Raw genomic sequence first — 19,505 nt, 5'->3', positions numbered from 1 at the left:
ACAACCTCTTTGGCCACCTCATGGTGTCAGTACAATAAAACAATTTACATACCGCATATCGAGTAAAAATAGCTTCAGCACATTAAAATGAATCCTTTAGGTAACATTGATTGAGTTGTTCTACATAAAAGCAGACACAATGTGAAACAGGTTGGAAGAGTCACATTTACAGGATGTAATGATTGTTAAAGTCACTTAAATATACTATCTTTTGTTTTTAGTTTTTTTTTTACACAATTCACAATTTTGTCTATTATTCTACTACTTTAAGTGTGTGAGATATACAGTGTGTATATATAATATATATATATATATATATGGGGATCACCCAGTGTATTCACTCTCTGATGGAGGAGTTCCCCCTCACATCAGTGCTACAAAGCAGACATGGCTTCAGTTTCCTAGGCAGCAGACCAGTTAATCTCGGTCTACTGGTTCAAGCGGAAATCACTCTGTCTACACAGATCCTAAAGAGAACTTGTTTTCCACTTTTTTCACATTTATTTTTATATTTATTTACACATGAACTTTTAAGGCTTTGCACTTTGTCGTGAAGGGAACACTATTGCACGGACAACAAAGACACATGACGGTATCTCGACTACTGAGCCTAAAGCTAAAGTCTAAAGAGTGCTGAGAGGAGCAGCTGAGTGGGCGTGCTTTCCCGGTATGGCTTACTTCCCTGATTTATGAGGCTGGCCGGCTCCCTGGCTGCTATCAGCCGGTTTGGTAGCCGCAGCGCTGCATTTATTGCACAGATCCCTGATTTCAAGCAGGCCCTCGTTCAGGGCTTTGACGAAAACGGCCGAACTCGTCTCGGTGTTCTCCCAGAAACTAGACACACAGAAGAGGATGTGGTCCGACTGTGGGTTGTAACAGGCACCATAGCCGTTGGGAACCACCGGGCCGTAGCAGCAAAACATCTCCACTGTGGTTGGAACCTGGAAACAGGAGGACACAGGATTGGGACATAATCAATACACAAACAATAGAAAGAGTGACTGAGAAAAACTGATCCAATAAGGGCTCTTACTAATGATCATTTAGTCTATAAGCTGCCAGGAAATGTTCATTACAAGTTTCCAGAGCGCAAGGTGACCTCTTCAGACAGCTTACATGGTCTAATGAGCAGTCCAAACCACAAATATATCTCATATATAAAACAGGAAAAACAGCTAATTGTCACATTTGACAAGTAAAAGATTATTTTAACTTGTCAAACTATATATTTGAATAGTTGGTGATGCATTTTCTGTTCTGCGTGATTAATTAACCAAGCTCTAGATTAGTGAGTTTTATTGCTCTGTTAGGTTACAGTTTACATCCTGGCACAGCCATCTATAACTGCTGTAACCCTGCATTTGTTAAAAAGGTGGAAATCTTTCTCCTGGTCTGAGGGATGTTACAGCTGGTCGGTTGTTTTTCCTGTGACTGCTGTAATGCTCAGTGAGGATCCTCATTTGTCATTGGTAAAATTTCTCCTTTTTTTTTTAGCCCATGTTCTAATGTCTTCAGAGAGGAGTTTAGGGTCTCTTTAGGACTTCCCTCTGTCTTGTACACCTACTGCCCATACAGTTCAGTCTTAAATGCAGTGATGTTGTGAAGTTGTTAGGTTTTTACCAACAGATATTGGACATAGGTTGTAGTTTCTGAGCTCCAACTATTCATAATTTATAGCCAAGCGAAGAAGCAGACATCTCTTTTCACTGGTTAATCAAACTAAAGCATGCATCTTAGTTGATATCCCCATTATGTATCTGTTTCTGTTGTGGTGACTGACAGTGTTTTATCTTCACTGTACCTCTGTCTACACAAGGAGGAAGTTAGAATTAATGATATGTAAAACAGAGAAATATTATCATCCCAAGTTTTTTTTTTCTCAACAGCATCTCCTCTGTATGTGTTCAAGCCTCTGGGGAAATGTGTGTAATAATTCATTGCAAGAAAATGTCATAGGATATAAGGTGATTATATGTTACCTGGCTGGTAGACAGGATGAACTGGTTACTGGCCAGATACGTCTCATCACGGAAGATTTCCGGCTTCTCCATGTTGAGGTCCTTTGAGATCTTCAGAAGCCCAAGCAAATGATTGTCTATTGCCATTCCTGTAATAGCCTGAAAGACATTGTTTTCGTGCTCAGTCCTAATGAAATATTTTTTCAATTAGAGCCCTGATATGAGCAGGGATGGGCTCTATCACCCCAAGTGCCTTTTCCACCATAATGGTCACAATGGTTAACTTGGCTTCACATAGAGCCTGACAGCAGGGAAATTGCAAACCTGCATCTGTCCTTTTACACTGACTAAGTAATATCCTGCAATATCCTTTATCTTATACTTGTATAAACATTGAGTAAGTCAATGGAGAATTAGTCCAGTACATTCACATCTTTAAAACCACAACTTGGCGTTTTTACATGTGAGTTTTTGCAAGGATTAAAGACATATTATGTTACAGTAGCTAAAATAAGCAAAATTAACTTGATGATACAATCATTGATGTAGTTTCATATTTATAGGACCGACTCAGCAATTCAATTCAATTCAGTGAAAGAGCGAAGAATAAGTTTGTATGATGCAACATGTTTATTTTACACATTTAAATCTTGGTTTTAACAATAATGAACTGAAAACAATATTATTATACTTACTGCAACTGTGTAACTTGTCTGGGCATTAATTGCATCCCTCAATCGTTTCATTTTTTCTGAGTCCTGTAAGAAAAGTAAATACTTGTAGAAAAATATAAAGACAGGTCCTTTTTCATAAAGAAGTACAAAAAGGGAGCAGGAAACTCATTTTTCAGAGACCCATTAAATCAGCAGGGAGATCATCTGTTTGAATGTGGGGACTGGGTTTGGTGTGCTGAGGTGGCCTGTCACACCTGGTTCATTTAACCAGACTTGATGAACAGTGATATGGGAGTTGCTCAGTTAATTGGGGTCGGAATGAGAAAAATGACTCACTGTGAAAGTGGCCCTCTCATCTGCCATGGACATCACAAAGGCGAGGGCCTCAGGAGTGGCAGAGCGAATGTTATCTACCCGACCTTGTTGGAAACGGCGGATGGACGCACTCTCGTAAGTGGACACGAGCCTTTTATTGCATCTGCATGGGAATATTCATATGGAAAAGGGTTATTGAAATAAAAAAATATCTTTTTATAAAACTGAAATATAGATATAATGAAAGTTCTTTACTTGTAAAATGCAAGCTGTAAGGCGACTTGTATGAACGCATCTGGACTCATGTTCTGCTTTTTGATGAATTCTTTTCCATAAGTTTGGAACTTGAAAACATCCATGTCAAGATTATTCACCAGCCTAAAGGAGAAAGCACAGAAGTGATACAGTAAGATCTCAAGTCTCTAGAATGATTTGTGGATGTGGTTCTGTGTTTTCATTTGTTTGTTTTGCACTCTGCATTTGTTTGTGTTGGCCTTGCCTCTGAAGCCTGTCTCCAGATGCCGCAAGGAGTCCTTGCATGTTTGCATTGCATTTCCAGAGCAGCTTCCTTGGAGGGGGGAGCTCTCTGATGTTGGATACCCTCGCCATCTTGGAGGGACTTGCTATGCTGTTTAAACCAACAACACGTGTCATCCTCAGCAGCACTGACTGAGGTAAAACTGTGATTACATCTTGCTCCAATGAGCTGACTTACATGTATTTCATTAGGTATTCAGAGCACTGCACCAGAACTATTCCCTCGAATGGCGAATGATCACACACGACTCCACATATCCCGTCCATTCCTACAACAAACTGCAAGGATCTGGATTAGTAAATGGAACAAACTCTTTATCTGTGGAGGATTGACATAACTTTAAGGTGGTCCTACCTGCATTGACTTGTCATACCAGCGGTTTGCCCCGTTCTTCTCACGGCCGCCACCGTGCAGCATCAACAGGGCCCTGTTGGTGTCACTGGGCATCAGACCGCTGGGTTCATCCAGACACACCACACACAGACAGCTCTCGATCAGGGCCAGAGACTCCCTGTTGGTTTGATCTTGATAGAGGATGATAAATGGATAAACAGCTCAGGATAAATGGTTTATAATTGATTAAGAGGAGGGAAAAAAGTGATCATAAGCATAGCAAAGATGAGACATGTTTGATCTGAGACCTTTAATTAGTGCTTCTCTGGCTTGAGCCCACTCTGTTCTCCCATCTGATGTCAGGATCCCAACAGGAGGGAGTCTTTCTTCGGCGTTTTCTGACATTTTCACAATCTTCTCCAGTTGGGATAAGATCTCCGTCTCGTTGAGCTGCTTGCTGTTTGCGACGACATCCAACACGAAAAACTAGTGAGAAAAATAAATTACAGAAATCACGTGCTTCTCAACTATCCCATCATGCACCGTAACACCTCAAAGACACATTATCATTCCTGCTTCCATATGTTGTTAGTCTGGTCTGAGATACGAGTAACACTGACAGGAATTACAAATGGTCAGGTGCTACTGAAAAGATGGCTATTCTCAGTTAAGATGCTATTCAAGGAAGCTCCCAGACAAGTGGGTGATTCAATCAGCAGTAATTAAGTTAACGGCCTGTATCTCCATAGGGACCGGCCCTTGAGTGCTGCAGATTGATAGTTCCCAGAGCCATTTCCAGGTGAGAACGCCCACTGTGCCTTGTTCTGTGGACATTTCAAGTTTTTCGTGAGAGAAACACTTTTTATTTTATTTTATGATCCACATACTGTAAGATCCATCTCTTCTGAATGGATAGACTGAACTGTGTTGTTAAAATGCACAGCACAGTTGGGGTAGTCTTGTAAGAGAGGACTGTCTGCACTGCTCTAGTGAGGCTTGGCAGTTCCCTAGAAAGAAAGATTGTATACAAAACACAACCTATTCCACAGTATCTGCGATAAAACTTCCTGTCAACCACATCGGGTGCTGGAGATCAGTGTCATTATCGATGGTTGTGTTCTTTTGATATGTGTACAAAATTTATACGGAAATCATTCTGACTGGTTTAAATATTCAAATAGACGCTTGAACACCTTTGGACAGTGTTACCTTGAGCAATTCATAAAGGTGCTGTGTTTTCAGAGTGAACCTATAACATGCAGCCATGAGCCTGGTTCTCCTGTCCCTTTAAAAATGTAAATTATAGATAAGATTAGTCCCTCTAACACTCGTGAAAGAGGTTGTATTATAAGTCTGGCCTGTGCACTGTGATAACTAGGTTAAACTTCACCAGTAGAGGTTGATGTGCAAATTAAAACAGTTAATACTTATTAGACCATATTATGGAGCAGAGTAGAGTAGGTGTAGCAGTAACAGCTGGTATGTCAGGTAACTGACACATATTTAGTCCAGTATTTTACATCATACATTGTTTTGTTTGTTGCAGACTATATTACATCAGTTTATTTGTGATTCATTGCATATTTATACAATCATACAATTGAGGCATTAAGTGTTTTATTGAATTTTTCCAGCTGCCTGTTATGGGGAAAACAAACCTTGCATCCAGAACCACTGAAATTGAACAGGCAGGTACATTGAACCTTTTTTCAGTTCTATACAAATGATCGTGTTCCTATATGATATCTTGAATAAAAAAACTCAAATATGGCATGGCTGACAGAAACAATAATAATATGTCAGTATAGTCCTGTACTTTGCAGGCTGATTAAGAAATGGTTTATTTGCATAAGAGGCCAGTATTGCTGCAGGAAGTGAAATATCTCCATCATATCTGTAGTGATAAGAAACGCAGGAGCACTAACTGCTTTGGAAAACAAATCTTCTTTCAGTATCTATTGATAAACTGAACAGTAGATTCATATATTTTGATGTTTTCTCTGAAATGGACTGTCTTCAGTTATGAGTGCGTGTTGTGAAAGGCCGGTGGTCTGACCTGGTTCTTGCATGCTACAATGATGTGTCCCGGTGTTGCGTTCATCTGGACCTTCAGCGTGTCTGTCTGTGTCCCTGGGTAGCGGTAGGAGGTGAAGAGGCGGTTGTACTGCTCCATACACTGAGGAGTTCCAGCTAACTGGCCCCGAGTAAAATCCACCGGTAGTGCTCGCCTGAGAGACGTTAATACACACATCAGGACTCACACAGACTCCGATTAAGATTGATTCTGAGGACTCACGACTCATCATTACATGTTTTATACGTAGGACTTACTCTTCAATAAGTCGCTTATAATCCAACGCTCCTCGCACGATTTGAGCTGCAAATCTGAAAGGGATGAAAAGGATGAAATTAAAAGAAAACAGTGCACAGAGTTTGCAGTAAAACACTGAACATATACAGTAGAGTGGACTGACCGGTGGTTTTAATTAGATGTACTCTCTTCTCTCAAAGGACTCAGTAATCACATTATGGTAAATTAGTAGGATACAGTGAGCGAGCTGTATGTGTGTGTGTGTTTATCTGTGTTTGTGAGAGAGAGGCTGTCTGTATGTGTGAGTGGGCGGTGTGGGCAAATAGGGAAAACACAGAGCCCTGTCAGGTCTCATGTTGTATGTCATTTGTCTTGTTGTTATTATGTTCAAAGCTAGATCAATAGAAAGGAGGCGGCCGCAGTGCACCACACCCCGAAACGAGGCCTGACTAGCAGTCTCTGCGGAGAGCTTGGCCCTGTCACTCCCGATCTAATAAGTGGCCGTGTCAGTAGATTACCAGCTGCTTGGGGTGTTCTGGAAATATTCAGTTTGTGCAGCATGAGCTGACAAAAGCTAATGTTGAGTTATAGGGCTGGGCGGACTGGTGTAATGTCTTGTTGACCACGGCTCATTTAATAATGGGAAGAGATTTGGTCAAGAGATGATGCCAGTGATTCTCTCCATGTCTGTGATTCAAATCTTAATCCAAGTCTGTGTCTGCTTGGAGGAACATAAAGCCTGTCAGCGGCTGCACAGCTGAGCAACACATACATTTTCTACTGTTAGTGACAGTCTACAGAATTCACTCTTGTTAACCTTTACTTTCTGGTGTCCAGTGTCTTACAGAAGACATACACTTAGTTAAACAACCAGCTTCCACACTTCTAAAAAAAAATAATCTGATGTAAATTACTTTTTTGGTGCAACATGTTGCATTTAAATCTGAGTTTTAACAACATTTCTCAAAATAGCTTGAAATTAGCTAATACTAAACAAAGATTTTTGGAAGTTTCACATTAAATACATCTGGATAGGATCTGGGAAATGGGTTTTTTGGTTTGTTTTTTGCCATTTTTTAAAAAGACAAATCAATCGATCAATCAAGAAAGTGAGAAAAAATAGAAATAGAGAAAAATAATTATCAGGTCACATGACCCAATACCTGACTTTAATTTAATCACTGGCATATATCTTTTCTATTATTATTAACTATTAACTTATTATTCTCCATTAGAGCTAATGGAGAAAGGTGGATGAAGTTTCCAAACTCACCATGTTCAACCAAATGCAGAAGACGTCCAGCACGTACCTGAGTGCATCTCTCTGATCTCTGAACGTCTGCTTAGGAAACACCATGACAGGGCTGGAGTTGACCGGTAGGGCCAACCTGTTGTTCAAGTACATGTCCTCCAGCCAGTAGTCATAGACCTAAATAAAAACACAGGGACGCTCTATGAGAAATGTTGCCTTGCTAAACGTTTTGGACTCGAGTTATTACTTTCAGAGTTGAGACCTGCAGGCAATGGAGTAAAAAACTATTACAGTGTATCACTGCCAGATGAAAAGGAGAGTGGGAGAGAGCGTCAGAGTGAGAGTGGGAGTGTGATAGATTTCACTGAGCTGGATGAGTTGTGGGCTGAGCGATCACCCAGACACAGGAGGAGAGATTGAAGCAACAGTAGATGAGCAGAGGCTCCGATAAATCTTTATCATCAGGTGTTTCACTTTTTTCAGCTCTCTTAAGAATAGGCTCAAATTTTGTCATATTGAAGAGAAAATCTGAGAGCCTTTATTTTTATGATCAGACTAAATGGAAGAAAGACAGACTTTGATACTGATATTACAGAAAAACACAATCTCTGCTGATGCTGATTATAATGTAAAAGTCCTTTGTGTGATCCTTTAAGTTTTCTAAACCAAAAACCAAACCAAAACCAGGTAAGAAGGAGAAACATGTACAGCTTATCTTAATAAAAGTAGAGCAGTGTTTTTTATATTGTAGATCTGAGAGTTTACCCAGTTTGTGGTCTTGTCCCTCCTCTCTAAAAGCTTCTTCTGGAGAACCTCTCCGACACCTCCAGGGGCCCCAAACTTCTCCACGATGGCCTTTGTTTTCTTAAACTGCTCCTCCTTCACCAGATGCTGGACACACTTCAAGTACGTGTCAAGAGTTTGTTTCAGTGGAGGCACGGGGACCTTTGGCAGCACCTGGTGCCATAAAAGAAACAGAATTGTATAAAGATGAATGACAGGGCAGCGGCTGCTGCTAGTTATTGCCTTTTGTTAAAGAGATAATTCCCTCACATGTTTTCTTTATGCTTTCATTATTATTGGGACCAGAGTTAATAATTCATCCTAAGTGCTTCGGGGCCTGTTTAAGAATAAATTCCACTGCCTCACTCACGGGACTTAAAACACTCTTGTTATTTAAGGATGTAACATGCAAATTGATTAGATTTTCTGTCTGATGTTTGATCATTTGCATAGCAGATACTGTTGTTAGCCCAAGATGTTAATATTGACCAGTGCATTTGAATTGTAAATGAAATGGTAGCCATGGGCTCCTGGAAATGGGGACTGTGTTGGGAGCTTCTGCAAAAGACACACAAAATACTGCCCCAGAAAAACAAAAAAAGAAATCAAATTCAGTGCAGCGCCACAATAAACCAAATGAAAACTCCATTCTGATGAAATCCATCACTGGTTCAGTGTTGATTTAATCACACAGCACAAATAAATAAATAAATAAATAAATAATGTTCTACATCAGTGTTTGGAACAAGGTTTTGCAGCATGAGGGGTGGAAACTCTGCTGCAGTTCTCGCCCCTAGCGGCCAATTAGCGTAAGCGAATCTGGCGCTGTCCGTGGTGCTGAAATGCCGCACCGCCGGTTTGCCAACTTCAGCACCGCGGACAGCGCTCAGTCTGAGAAACTTTCTCCAGCTAATGTGGAGGATGTGCATGGGCTGAGTGCTGATGTAAGGAGCAACAGTTTGACAATAGAAAACAGTGACATGTTTTCATACTTGGCTGTCTGGGTCTCTGGCCGTCTCTCTCTCCAACACTGGCATCTTTGCATTCCAGTTCACTCAAGGGAGAAATAATGCGGAAACCCTCTAGAGGTGGTTTGAGTTGAGCCTTCCCTGCACGAAGCACGACAAGACATTGGATGGAGAGAGAACAGAGAAGTATAAATGAAATCAGGCCTACAGAGAAATAGACAGAGGCACACAGTAATGTCTGAAAATGACCCAGCAGGCTTCCATCCGTTATCGTGATTCAGCCTATAATGCAATTTGCAATTTGTCCTTAAATTCCAGCTGCGCCTGATCGCTCACCGCTGTAAAGACATGTGCATCTTAACAACTCAATTCATCTGTGTATTCAGCATTAAAAGCTAAAGCAAGCAACAGTGTAGCCAGTAAAAACTAATTTCTAATGCAATTTAACTTTTTTAAAAGCAATTTAATTATAAGATATAGTATTTCTTTATACTAAAAATCTATGAGAAATTGTAATTGTATGAATGGAAGTTGGAAATAAAATGCTTCACAACTAGAAAACTTTTCAGAATTCGTTCTCAGAGCAAAGTTGACTTTTAAGAAAAGTTGATAATCTTCATCTTGCAAATATATACAGTATATATTTAATAACCACACAATAGCCCCTTGTTATTTGAAAGAGAGAGAGAAAAGTTACCTTACTTGTTCGGTGTGCTGCCCAGGTGGTCAGAGAAGTGTGTCTGAGTTCACATCGCCTCCCACGTCCTCGCCGTGAAATCCCATATTAGAGTAACAGTTCCTTTCCGGTGTTCCGGTGCTGGGCTGCTCCCCGGTCCCCACGCTTCAACATAAGGCTGTGATTCCACATTAAAAGCGCACCGTGGAAAAGATGCTGAAGGTGTTCGCGTCTACCTACCCCCTTGAGGCACGAAACTCCTCCCATCCACATCTATTCGAGGAACATATTATCTGACAGCTTGCACCCCCACCCTCACCCCACACACACACACACAGACACACACACACAGACACACACACACACACACACACACACCCTCCCCGACTCTTCCTCCATGTCAGATAATAATTTAAATACATAAAAGAAAAGAGTGAGAGTTTGTCAGTCACATCCTGTGTTGGCTTCGTGGACATGACAGTGACGGTGTGGTGATATATCTCTAAGATTTACATACAGGATGCGCTCACTCTTAAACTGTTGCGCACTTTGGCTCATTCATGGTTCATTCAAGGTGCTACAAAGAGCGCTTTTTATCTCATTTCATCGCATTTTATGGCAACTTTGTGCAAGCCAAATGTATCAATTAAACTGGAGATTTATTTTTCATTCGTTACAGAAAGTGTCATGTTTTGTGCACCTTTTATACAAAACAAAATCCTACCCAGACTGATTGTTTTCTACCTTTAATAATGTGAATTACTTTAATAATTAAATTCTTTATATTTCTAACGAAAAAACGTATATATATGTTCTTTTAATTCACGTGAAGCGTTAAATAAGAATAAAATCACAGTCACAGTCGCACAGATTCAAACAGAGATTTATTAAAACGACAATTGATAAATGAATACATATTTGTTCATCTTAAGGAGACTGACTTCATTGGCTACGTCTTCACAAAATATTTCATACGTACACGCGCGCGCACGCAAACACACACACACATACACATACTTTGTAGAGGTCCACGTATTTTTGAACAATTTACATTGTGCATACAGTATATCCACATATGTACAAAATCCATTTATTATGATACATTTAATTTCAAACGACAACGAAAGAAAAAAACATTTGAAAAACAAAAAGAAATAGCAAACAGACACACTGATTACAAAATCAAATCAAATGTCACGATTTTCTTTACCAACAAAAACAAGAAAATGAGGCCTTTGATGTGCAAGTAAAAAAAGTTTCCTCAGAGACTAAAAATATAGGCTATTTTCGTGTAAGGGGGGGAAATGTGCTGCTTATAGTTGGTCCCATATAATCTTGTACGCACATTTATCTATTTATATCTTTTTACAATACTCAGTGATACACACAAATTCAACAGTAGCTGATAGATCTCTCACAAAACTCCAGTTATACGTCCATGACAAACGCTACATAGACAAAAATCACAGTCAAGAAGAAGAAGAAGAAGTAAAATAAAACTTTGGAAAAAGGGGTCACACAATCATGATTTTGGTGATTGGGTGTTTATATTGCACATCGGTACTTACATAAAAGTTGAAATCACTAGATTATAGTGTGCCTGCCTCAAATCTTTTCAAGAGGAATGTTTCAGGGGCGGGTGGGTGGGTGTGTGCGGGGGGGTGGCGGTCAGAGTGCGGCCGGTCTAAGTGAACTCTGGACCGGACGACTCTTCTGACAGTGACCGCTGTGCTCCGAATGGGTCAAACCCATTTTCATCTACCGGCAGGCAGTTCCCTGCCGAACTGTAGCCCTTCTTTTTCGCTCTCCTCTCCTCCATCTTGATAGTATCGTACAGCCCCTGCGGACCCTCGTCTAACAGGTTATCTCTCTCTGAGTAGGACGGTTTCATTTGGCACACGTTGCGCAGCAGCAGCAGGGCTGGTGCGTAAAGCACATTGACGAGACCCATACCCAGATTAAGCTGTACAAACCCGCGAGTGTGCACTATCTGCCCGGCTACTATAGGACCCATGGCGTATGCAACAGAATAGGAAATATCTGCTATAGCGTAAATACTACCGTACACAGAGACGTGACGCACGTCTACTAAAAACGCAAGTGTCGGCAGCAGCGCAGTGTCTACAAGTGCAATGCCAAAACAAATGCCGCACAACGGGGCAATGAGCTGTCCAAAAGTTTTGCATGCAGGGACTGTGCAGGAGCTCGCGCCTATGATAACCATACCTACAGCTCCGTAGAACCACTGCAGATTTGGATGCTGTGCTGCCAGTTTAACTGTAATGTACACACCGAGGACGTGAGGGAAGAAGGCTGGGAGCCAGGTGAGTCCCATCTCCCACTGAGAGGAGTGCATGGTGGTCTCCATCCAGTTGGCTATGGTGGGCTCTAGAAAGGCCAGGGGGATGTTGCACACTGTGAGCGCCCCGGCCACCACAGCTATGTACGGGTCGATCATGAGTTTGTATATGGGGGTACCGACTGGCATGTTCTCTCTAGTCCTGTTGGAGAACGGCTTGATGACGATCAGCACCAGGAAGCCGTCCGCCAGGCAAATGCAGGCGAGCACGATGAAGGGCACTTTCTTACCCGCGAACTCGTACAGGACCCCCCCGAAGGGAGGCGCCACCAGACTCCCGAAAGAGATAAACGCCAGGGCGATACCGAGCGCCCTGCTTCTCTCTCCCTCCTCCGTGTACTTGTCGGCTATCATCGCGATCCCAGAGGTGTCGGCGAAAGCAGACCCGAGACCCTGCAAACTTCTGGCCACAAAGAGCGTCGCATAGTTCTCCCCAACAGCGAATATGCAGGTGGAGAGAAACATAACAGTCAGTCCAATTAAAAGTGGAATGTCATATCCAACCCGGTCTATGAAAGTTCCCGACAGCGGGTTAACTAACAGCTGCAGGATGGCTTTAGAGGCAAAAAGTACTCCTATCTGGACATCTAAATTGTCCCTGTTGATTTTGTCTTGGCTTGTGCTGTTGGCTGAAGTGTTGGGGTGCATCACTAAGTGGACGTGCTCTGCCTGCTCACTCTCCAGATCAGCGAGATAGTCTGGAATAATTGGCACGATTACCATGTAGAGCATATTGTCCAGCAGGAGAGCCACGCAAACGATCACTAATATGATCCGTCTTTGCTGGTGAGGATCCCACATCGCGGTGCCTAACTGCTTGGTTCTTTCTCCCATCTCGGACAGTTTTACGGCGGCTGATTTAGCCAGCCCGGAGGATCCCCCTTCTCCATCCATGGTGTGCTTTTTTGTTTTGTTTTGTTGCTGTTGATGCTTTTCGGTTCAAAATTGTAGTTGTGCTTTCTCCCGTCTGCTGCCGATCTTTCAGCACCTCGGATGACTCATTGGGGTTTTCCTTTACATTGATGTGATGCTCTCCGTCCTCATCTCGCCTGTGCGTAAAGGGAGAGGCGCAGAGGAACTTGGCTGCTTCATCGGTGAAGATGGCTTTCTTCAGCTGCCCCAACTTGCCCTCGCCTCAGCCACATCCGATGCTGTTTCATGATCTTCCGAGAAGTGACGTGTTGAAATCGCAGATTTTCTGCCCCGCGCAGAAATTTTTCGCCTGCTAATCTTACATGGCAAAGTTTTGTTTGGCAGCAAATTTCCTTGGTTACTTATTTGCAACACCTAAGACGCGCCAAGTCTCTCATCTCCTGTGCTCGTGCCTCCTATCACCTGTGGCACTTTTGCGCTCAGCTCTGAGACCACGAGTGACTTCGTGGCCATTGGTGCACATTAACCCGCAGGTTCGGTGCTATTTTCGTCCCTTTTTTTGTCTCCCCTTTTCACCAAGAGCTATGACGCATCGCCAGCTTGCCCCCAAGTGGATCCCTTCGTCACTTGCCTCCTTTATGTTAATTTCCAACCATGGCAGCAATCACTTCAACCAATAAGAGCCCAATGAGCACCACATCACGACCCCTCCACAAGAGCAGGGAAGAGAAAATGGCTTTTTTATTCCTAAAGAGTGGCACTCTTGACTTTGCTGTTGCGGAAAAATATAATTGATTCATTTATAGGCGTGTATAGTACACACCCGCAGAGTCGAGATCGAGCATCTATCTGCAGTGATAAATATTTTCTTAGGCTGATGTTCATCTCAAGATAAAATACAAATCCAACTTATTATCTAAGTTAACAGCAAACTGTGTATAAATAATGAATTAATTTGGGGTGAAACAAATCTTAGTGACTAACACTATAGGTTAAATATTTACTTAGGCTGATGTCATTCTCAAGATTATAGCCTATACAAATCCAACTTATTAAGATCGAAGTTAACAACAAACTGTGTATAAATAATCAGTTATTTAGGGGAGATAAATCTTAGTCACTAGTAGGTTAAATATTAAGAATAATGTTCCAGTGAATGTAACGAAAACTCTCTGTAATGTACTCATAAACGACTCAGGAGCAGGAGCTGAGGGTATTTCAGCACCACTGCCGCGGACAGCTCCCGTCACCACAGATTCAAACAGCTGCTCGATCACTTTGTCTTTGTATTTATTCATCACTGTCATCGCAGCTCCACAACTTCATTATGTTGATAGCAACTCCGATGAAACACTTAAGTCTATACTGGGATCAGTTTTTGAGATGTCCTGAGCTGAAACCACAGCACCGCCCAGGTGGAGCTCCTTCTTACTTTAGCATGAAACACCGGCGACACCTTGTGGGGGAAATGTAGTAGTACATAGAAAATACACTCAAGAATCTCAAAGGAATAAAACTGTCCTTTATATTTTAACTTGTATACACACTTTATGATTATAAACAGTGTTTGAACCTTGAAGACTCTTAGGATGGTCTCAGTTTTGTCTTCTTTTTTCTATGGATACACTGTCAAACTTTTCACTGTAAATTTACATCAAAGTGTTACAGTGTACATATTCCTATTTTAGATGAATTGGCATGAGTTTTGAAATTTTAAGTTTCCCCATTTTTCTTTTTTTTATTATTCATGAGCAACTAATAAAAATCAATAAACAACATTAAAATGCAGGTGTAAAGATGTGTCTGTTTATTTGCCAGCAATTACATCTGTTCCTGGTGAGGCTGTTGCATAAACAGATAATACTGTAAAACATTGTTGTCAACTACAAAATGTCTTCATCTGAGAATTCCTAATGGTAAATTACAAAGTGCTGCACAAATATATATGTCTTTTTTGCTGCATATGATCACTTTATTATAGTGTTATGAACCGTTTGTATACTGCCTCCTATAACTCTTGAGTTTTGTTGCAGTTACAGTAGTGTTGCTGCTTATCTTATGCTGTTAAAACTTTTTTCTTTTGATTAATTCAGCATCAAGTTAAAAGTGGTAGGAAGGCCTCCATTTTTTATTTATTTCTCATCTAGCTCTATTATCATTTGCCAGTAGAGGGCGATGAAGACCTGCAAATTGTAGCAATCTGGTCTATTTAATTCAACAAGACTCAAAACACCAGGCTGGAACCTTCTACTTCTGACACCAGATAAAACAAATACTCTATTTGAATCTGTATACTTCAAAATTCAAGATGTTTAATTTGTTCTTCAAGGGACAAGGCCACACATTAAAGAGTTGCTATTCAAAAGAAAATGTTCCACTTCCAACACAACCATCAAGTTGAAATATGTTAAAAAAGAATATTCATGTGCATTTTTTTTAAGATGATACACAAGGCAGAGTGACCATTTCTTACAAATTGCTGTTCACAAATCTAATGGTTTCTGGAAAAGTAACCAATCCCTATTAATCTCAAATGCATTCCTGATGGTATTAGCTAAAAATAGCAGTATCAATCTAAATGCATGGATAAATAAGCAGACAAATAAACAGATTTTTGGTTTTTGATGTTATAAAACTGTTCTTGTTTACATTAAACACTAACAAAAACCATTTTCTCTTTATTTCTGGAGCATTTTCACATGTCAACTTACAGTATTGTCTTCCTCTATTGGGAAATAGTTTAGACATTTAGGGTTTTATTTGAATAGCTTCTGTTCAATATTTATTTATCTACTCCGACAGTAACTACCACTATTGTAACCTCTTATTATATTTGTTATAACTTTTTTTTAAACAAAAAAGACTTTTTGATATATTGTCAGGCTTGTTTTACTTTCAAGACAGTTGATCTTAACCTAAATATGTTGTCAACCCAATGTGACTTGCAGTTCCTCTGTCACATGATGTTGTTATGGGTGAAAACAGCATTTTGCTTTCTAGTTGCTGATATCAACACTTATGATGATTACTGTTATGTAAACAGTAGATTGGATGATGGTCTCAGTGGGCCGTGGTGGGGAGTTTCCTGTGTGTTCAGTGGATGATTTGATGCATAAAAAAAGGCAACATTAATACACCAACAGGAGGATTAACACCACAGGAAATAACTGCCCAATTTCACTAATGAGAAAGGCTTGGCACAGCAGCAGCTGTTAGATAAACACTTTTATATATTATTGACTTAACCACAGACCCACTGCAGCCTTTTAAACACAGAATTAACAGGAGTGACAGGGCAGAGATTTGATTTGTGCAAACTCACTCTAGTAACTTGGCAGAGCGTCAGCAACAATGCTTGGGAAATAAAAAATTAAAGGAAAACCCAGACAGACCCAAACAGAGGACACAGTTTCTCATTATTGAGACATTTTGCTCTGATAAAGTCAAAATAAAGAAAATAGTAAAAAAAAAAAAACAACAACAACAACAAATAAATAAAAGAAAGTTATTATAGTGTAAGAACACACCCAGACAGGTTTATTTGACATCTTAGTTTTTGTTTTGTGACATGTCTCCTTCCACTGTGTAACCTAATCTGACCCATGGACTCCAATATTTAACATATGATTATTATTACTCTGACCTTTGACTTCTTTTTTCTGAAAAACAAATAAGTCAAAAATAGGAAGCTCGCACCTTTGACCCATGCTTCTCATGAGACGACATAACACAACATGACTGTTTAACATCAACCATCACTGTGTCAACACAATGTTGTTCATTAACTTTTAACTTATGCAACTGACCTCTGTGCTTCTCTGAGCCTCTGTTTTATTCTCTTCATTTTGTTTTATTTTTCATTTTGCAAACAGTAACTCAGCAGCTGTCTTATTCCCTCAAACAGATCATCTGTTGGTGTAATACAAAGTGCTCTTCAGCCATAATCCTCATTTATGGCCTTGCATATTTTCATTTTTGTAGAAATTTAATCCAGACACAGAAAATGCAATTTTATATTATACATGTGCTGCAACATCCAGAACCTTTAGAGTTGCACAATGAAAAACAAAAGATGCATTCAGCTAATTTCTTAAATGTCATTTTGTATTGTTTTGGAAATTTACAGTTCACAGTCATTCACAAATTACATTTTCTTGAAGCATTATGAAATGTTTTTGAATGTGACTTTCTTGGAAACAAAGGGACTCATCATTTTCACCCAATACTCAATTCATATTCTCGGCCATGTGAGTGTAGGAGGTTTTGAAACAATAAAAAGAATACGTGAAGTACTTTCTAATTTAATTGCAAGTACGAAAGAAATAAAATATAGAAGAAAAATGTAAAATAGTCAGAGTTCAAACTAGACTTAACTTTGCGGGGTGAGGTTGTACCAGGGGAACTCAGGACTTCAGTGTTTTTTAAATTTCTGGCAGTGGACCTGCGTCCTTGTGCTCTTAAGGTCAAAATCTGACTCTGATTAACTAAATCTCTCTGATCATGTCACATGTCTGCACCCATGTGTGGTGGGGCTGCTGTTAGTGCTGCATAAGGACAGATGTTTTTAAACCATCTGTCTGCCTTCACTATTAGCTTTAACACACTTAACACCTTCACCTCTCCTTGTGGTCGATCTAAATCCTGATTCCACTGAATGAAAACTACTGTGGTCACATTAAGTTATGGCAGTGGCGGTGTGTTGAAAAGAAAGCTCAGCGTTGCTATATCTATCTGTGACAAGTTGTTCTTCCTTTGAGCTTGTTTCTATTACCGCTGCTTCTATCCCCAGCTCTGACTGAATTAGATCACTGGCCCACACACTGTCTTATAATCAGCTGTCTGTCAAAGGAAACCACTCCTTTCCTAGAATGGATGGATGAATGGATGCTAATCTGTTGGGTTCCTCATTCTCTCCTGAGAAAAAGCCCTGATCATCTCAGGTAGATGCAGAAGACTTTATGAGGAAGCACACGATTATGTCCATCATTCAACGCCTGGTAATGAGCCAGAGCTTCTTCATGTGCCGGAGGGACATCCAACCCTAATTCCTTAGATCACCACTTGGCTTATACCTTTACTGTTATTTTCGTCTTATTTTATACCTGAAGAAAATGTCAGACTAGAAAAAAAGTGTTTAAAATATTCTTTATTGACCATGTGAAGACAGGAAGACAAAACAGTACCTGCAGAAAACTGTGCTGTGAGGCTGTGTTAAGGCACAGAGGTTGATAAACTAGCTTTACATTTAAAGGAGTTAATTAAAATCAACCATTTTGACCCTAATTGTTTTGTCAATGTTTTCACATTGATTTTATTCCGTCTCCATCTTTGTTACTTCCAAAAAATTTTCCTCATTTCCTACCATGAAGATGTTGCTGCTCCATCCTCGGGGAGTGTTACCCCCCCTTTTTAATCTGTGCACTGATAATCTGTGAGGTGCTGCCTTCAATTAAATAAAGTGTCACAGCACCTAAAGACTGCTAACGCTGCAAATGAAGACTTAAATACAATGTGTTATTTATCTAATTTAAGTATAGTGAACAAGACTATTTCAAGACTCTGCGTGATTGTTGCTCATTAGGGCCGACTCCTCCTCTGTTAATTCCTGCGGCCATTGACGGTGAGAGGATCAGGTTGTTGACGACTGCTTGGCGAGAACGTCAGTCACCTCTGAGGTTAGTGTGACAGAGACTCTGACTGTCTCACTGCGGCTTATTTCAGGAGTGCATGTATTTAGCAGCTCAGAGATCAGAGCGGTTCTACTCTGCTGCCTTGCTGACACTGTAACACTTCACATAAATGTGACTCATGTGTAGAAAACACAGGGGAAAGCAAGGGAATTGATAAAACAAACAAAGTAATGCGGTTGCTTGGATTCGTCAGTGTCAACAGGGATTGATTGACCTGCAAACCTACCTACAGTACCTACAGTATTCTCCTAATATCTTCATCAAGATGTCTAGGGGTTTAATATCAGTAAACATTGTACATTGGCTTTTTTAGTTATGTGCACCGAGATAAGAGGTCAAGATCTCTTTATCTGATTACAATGAGCTCTGCATTTGTTTTTGAACATCTCAGATGAAAAACTGTTTAATAAGAGAATATGTAGAGGAATACGGCTTCAAATCTCTCACACTTAACCAGTTTATCAAATTTTACATGATGGGAACTACCTTTAAGTGTGATTAAGATCACAATGTCTGAAGTGTTAACCATAGGATAACTGCATAATGGAGTCTTAACACAGTGAATGCCTCCTCGCTATATAAGGAACTTACATAACCTTAAATAGTCTTCGTAACAAAAACACAATGCATTAATCCTCTTAGTGAATGCTTGGGCTAGTTGTGTCATGAAAGGCCGTTTGAGGATCCTGGCCAACTGTACAAAATTAGGCTTCTTACTCAAGGTGGTTTAGTTGTTCCAAGTTGAAAACTGTTTAGAAATCAATGGAGCACACAA

At 40.4% G+C, this 19,505-nt stretch overlaps 2 protein-coding genes across 2 annotated transcripts; both read right to left on the bottom strand.

The window, feature by feature from the left end:
- Window positions 1–209: 209 nt before the first annotated feature.
- Window positions 210–9,964, bottom strand: chatb (choline O-acetyltransferase b). The gene is made up of 15 exons (XM_085761552.1): window positions 9,830–9,964; window positions 9,157–9,273; window positions 8,147–8,338; window positions 7,440–7,558; window positions 6,150–6,203; window positions 5,875–6,046; window positions 4,127–4,304; window positions 3,840–4,009; window positions 3,663–3,763; window positions 3,447–3,575; window positions 3,203–3,325; window positions 2,969–3,110; window positions 2,654–2,716; window positions 1,980–2,117; window positions 210–941 (listed from the first exon to the last, which is right to left on the bottom strand). The coding sequence occupies exons 2-15, from the start codon at window positions 9,199–9,201 to the stop codon at window positions 675–677; spliced, it is 1,893 nt and encodes a 630-aa protein (XP_085617678.1). The 5' UTR covers window positions 9,202–9,273; window positions 9,830–9,964; the 3' UTR covers window positions 210–674.
- Window positions 9,965–10,673: 709 nt separating this feature from the next.
- slc18a3b (solute carrier family 18 member 3b) lies at window positions 10,674–13,648 on the bottom strand. The gene has a single exon (XM_085761573.1). It carries the CDS (start codon window positions 13,059–13,061, stop codon window positions 11,493–11,495), a length of 1,569 nt encoding a protein of 522 aa, XP_085617699.1. The 5' UTR covers window positions 13,062–13,648; the 3' UTR covers window positions 10,674–11,492.
- Between the last annotated feature and the right edge of the window lie 5,857 nt (window positions 13,649–19,505).

The sequence above is a fragment of the Trachurus japonicus genome, chromosome 19, assembly GCF_045865225.1.
Source record: "Trachurus japonicus isolate A0001 chromosome 19, Traja_1.0".
NCBI classification, from domain to species: domain Eukaryota; kingdom Metazoa; phylum Chordata; class Actinopteri; order Carangiformes; family Carangidae; genus Trachurus; species Trachurus japonicus.
This window is presented reverse-complemented; position numbering and strand designations above follow the sequence as displayed.

Coding starts and splice junctions, on each gene's coding strand:
- slc18a3b (XM_085761573.1), bottom strand. CDS start 13,061: ATGGATGGAGAAGGGGGATCCTCCGGGCTGGCTAAATCAGCCGCCGTA.
- chatb (XM_085761552.1), bottom strand. CDS start 9,201: ATGCCAGTGTTGGAGAGAGAGACGGCCAGAGACCCAGACAGCCAA. Junction 8,339..9,156: donor CCAGAGACCCAGACAGCCAA/GTATGAAAACAT, acceptor TTATGGCACCAG/GTGCTGCCAAAGGTCCCCGT. Junction 2,118..2,653: donor AGACAAGTTACACAGTTGCA/GTAAGTATAATA, acceptor AATGTCTTTCAG/GCTATTACAGGAATGGCAAT.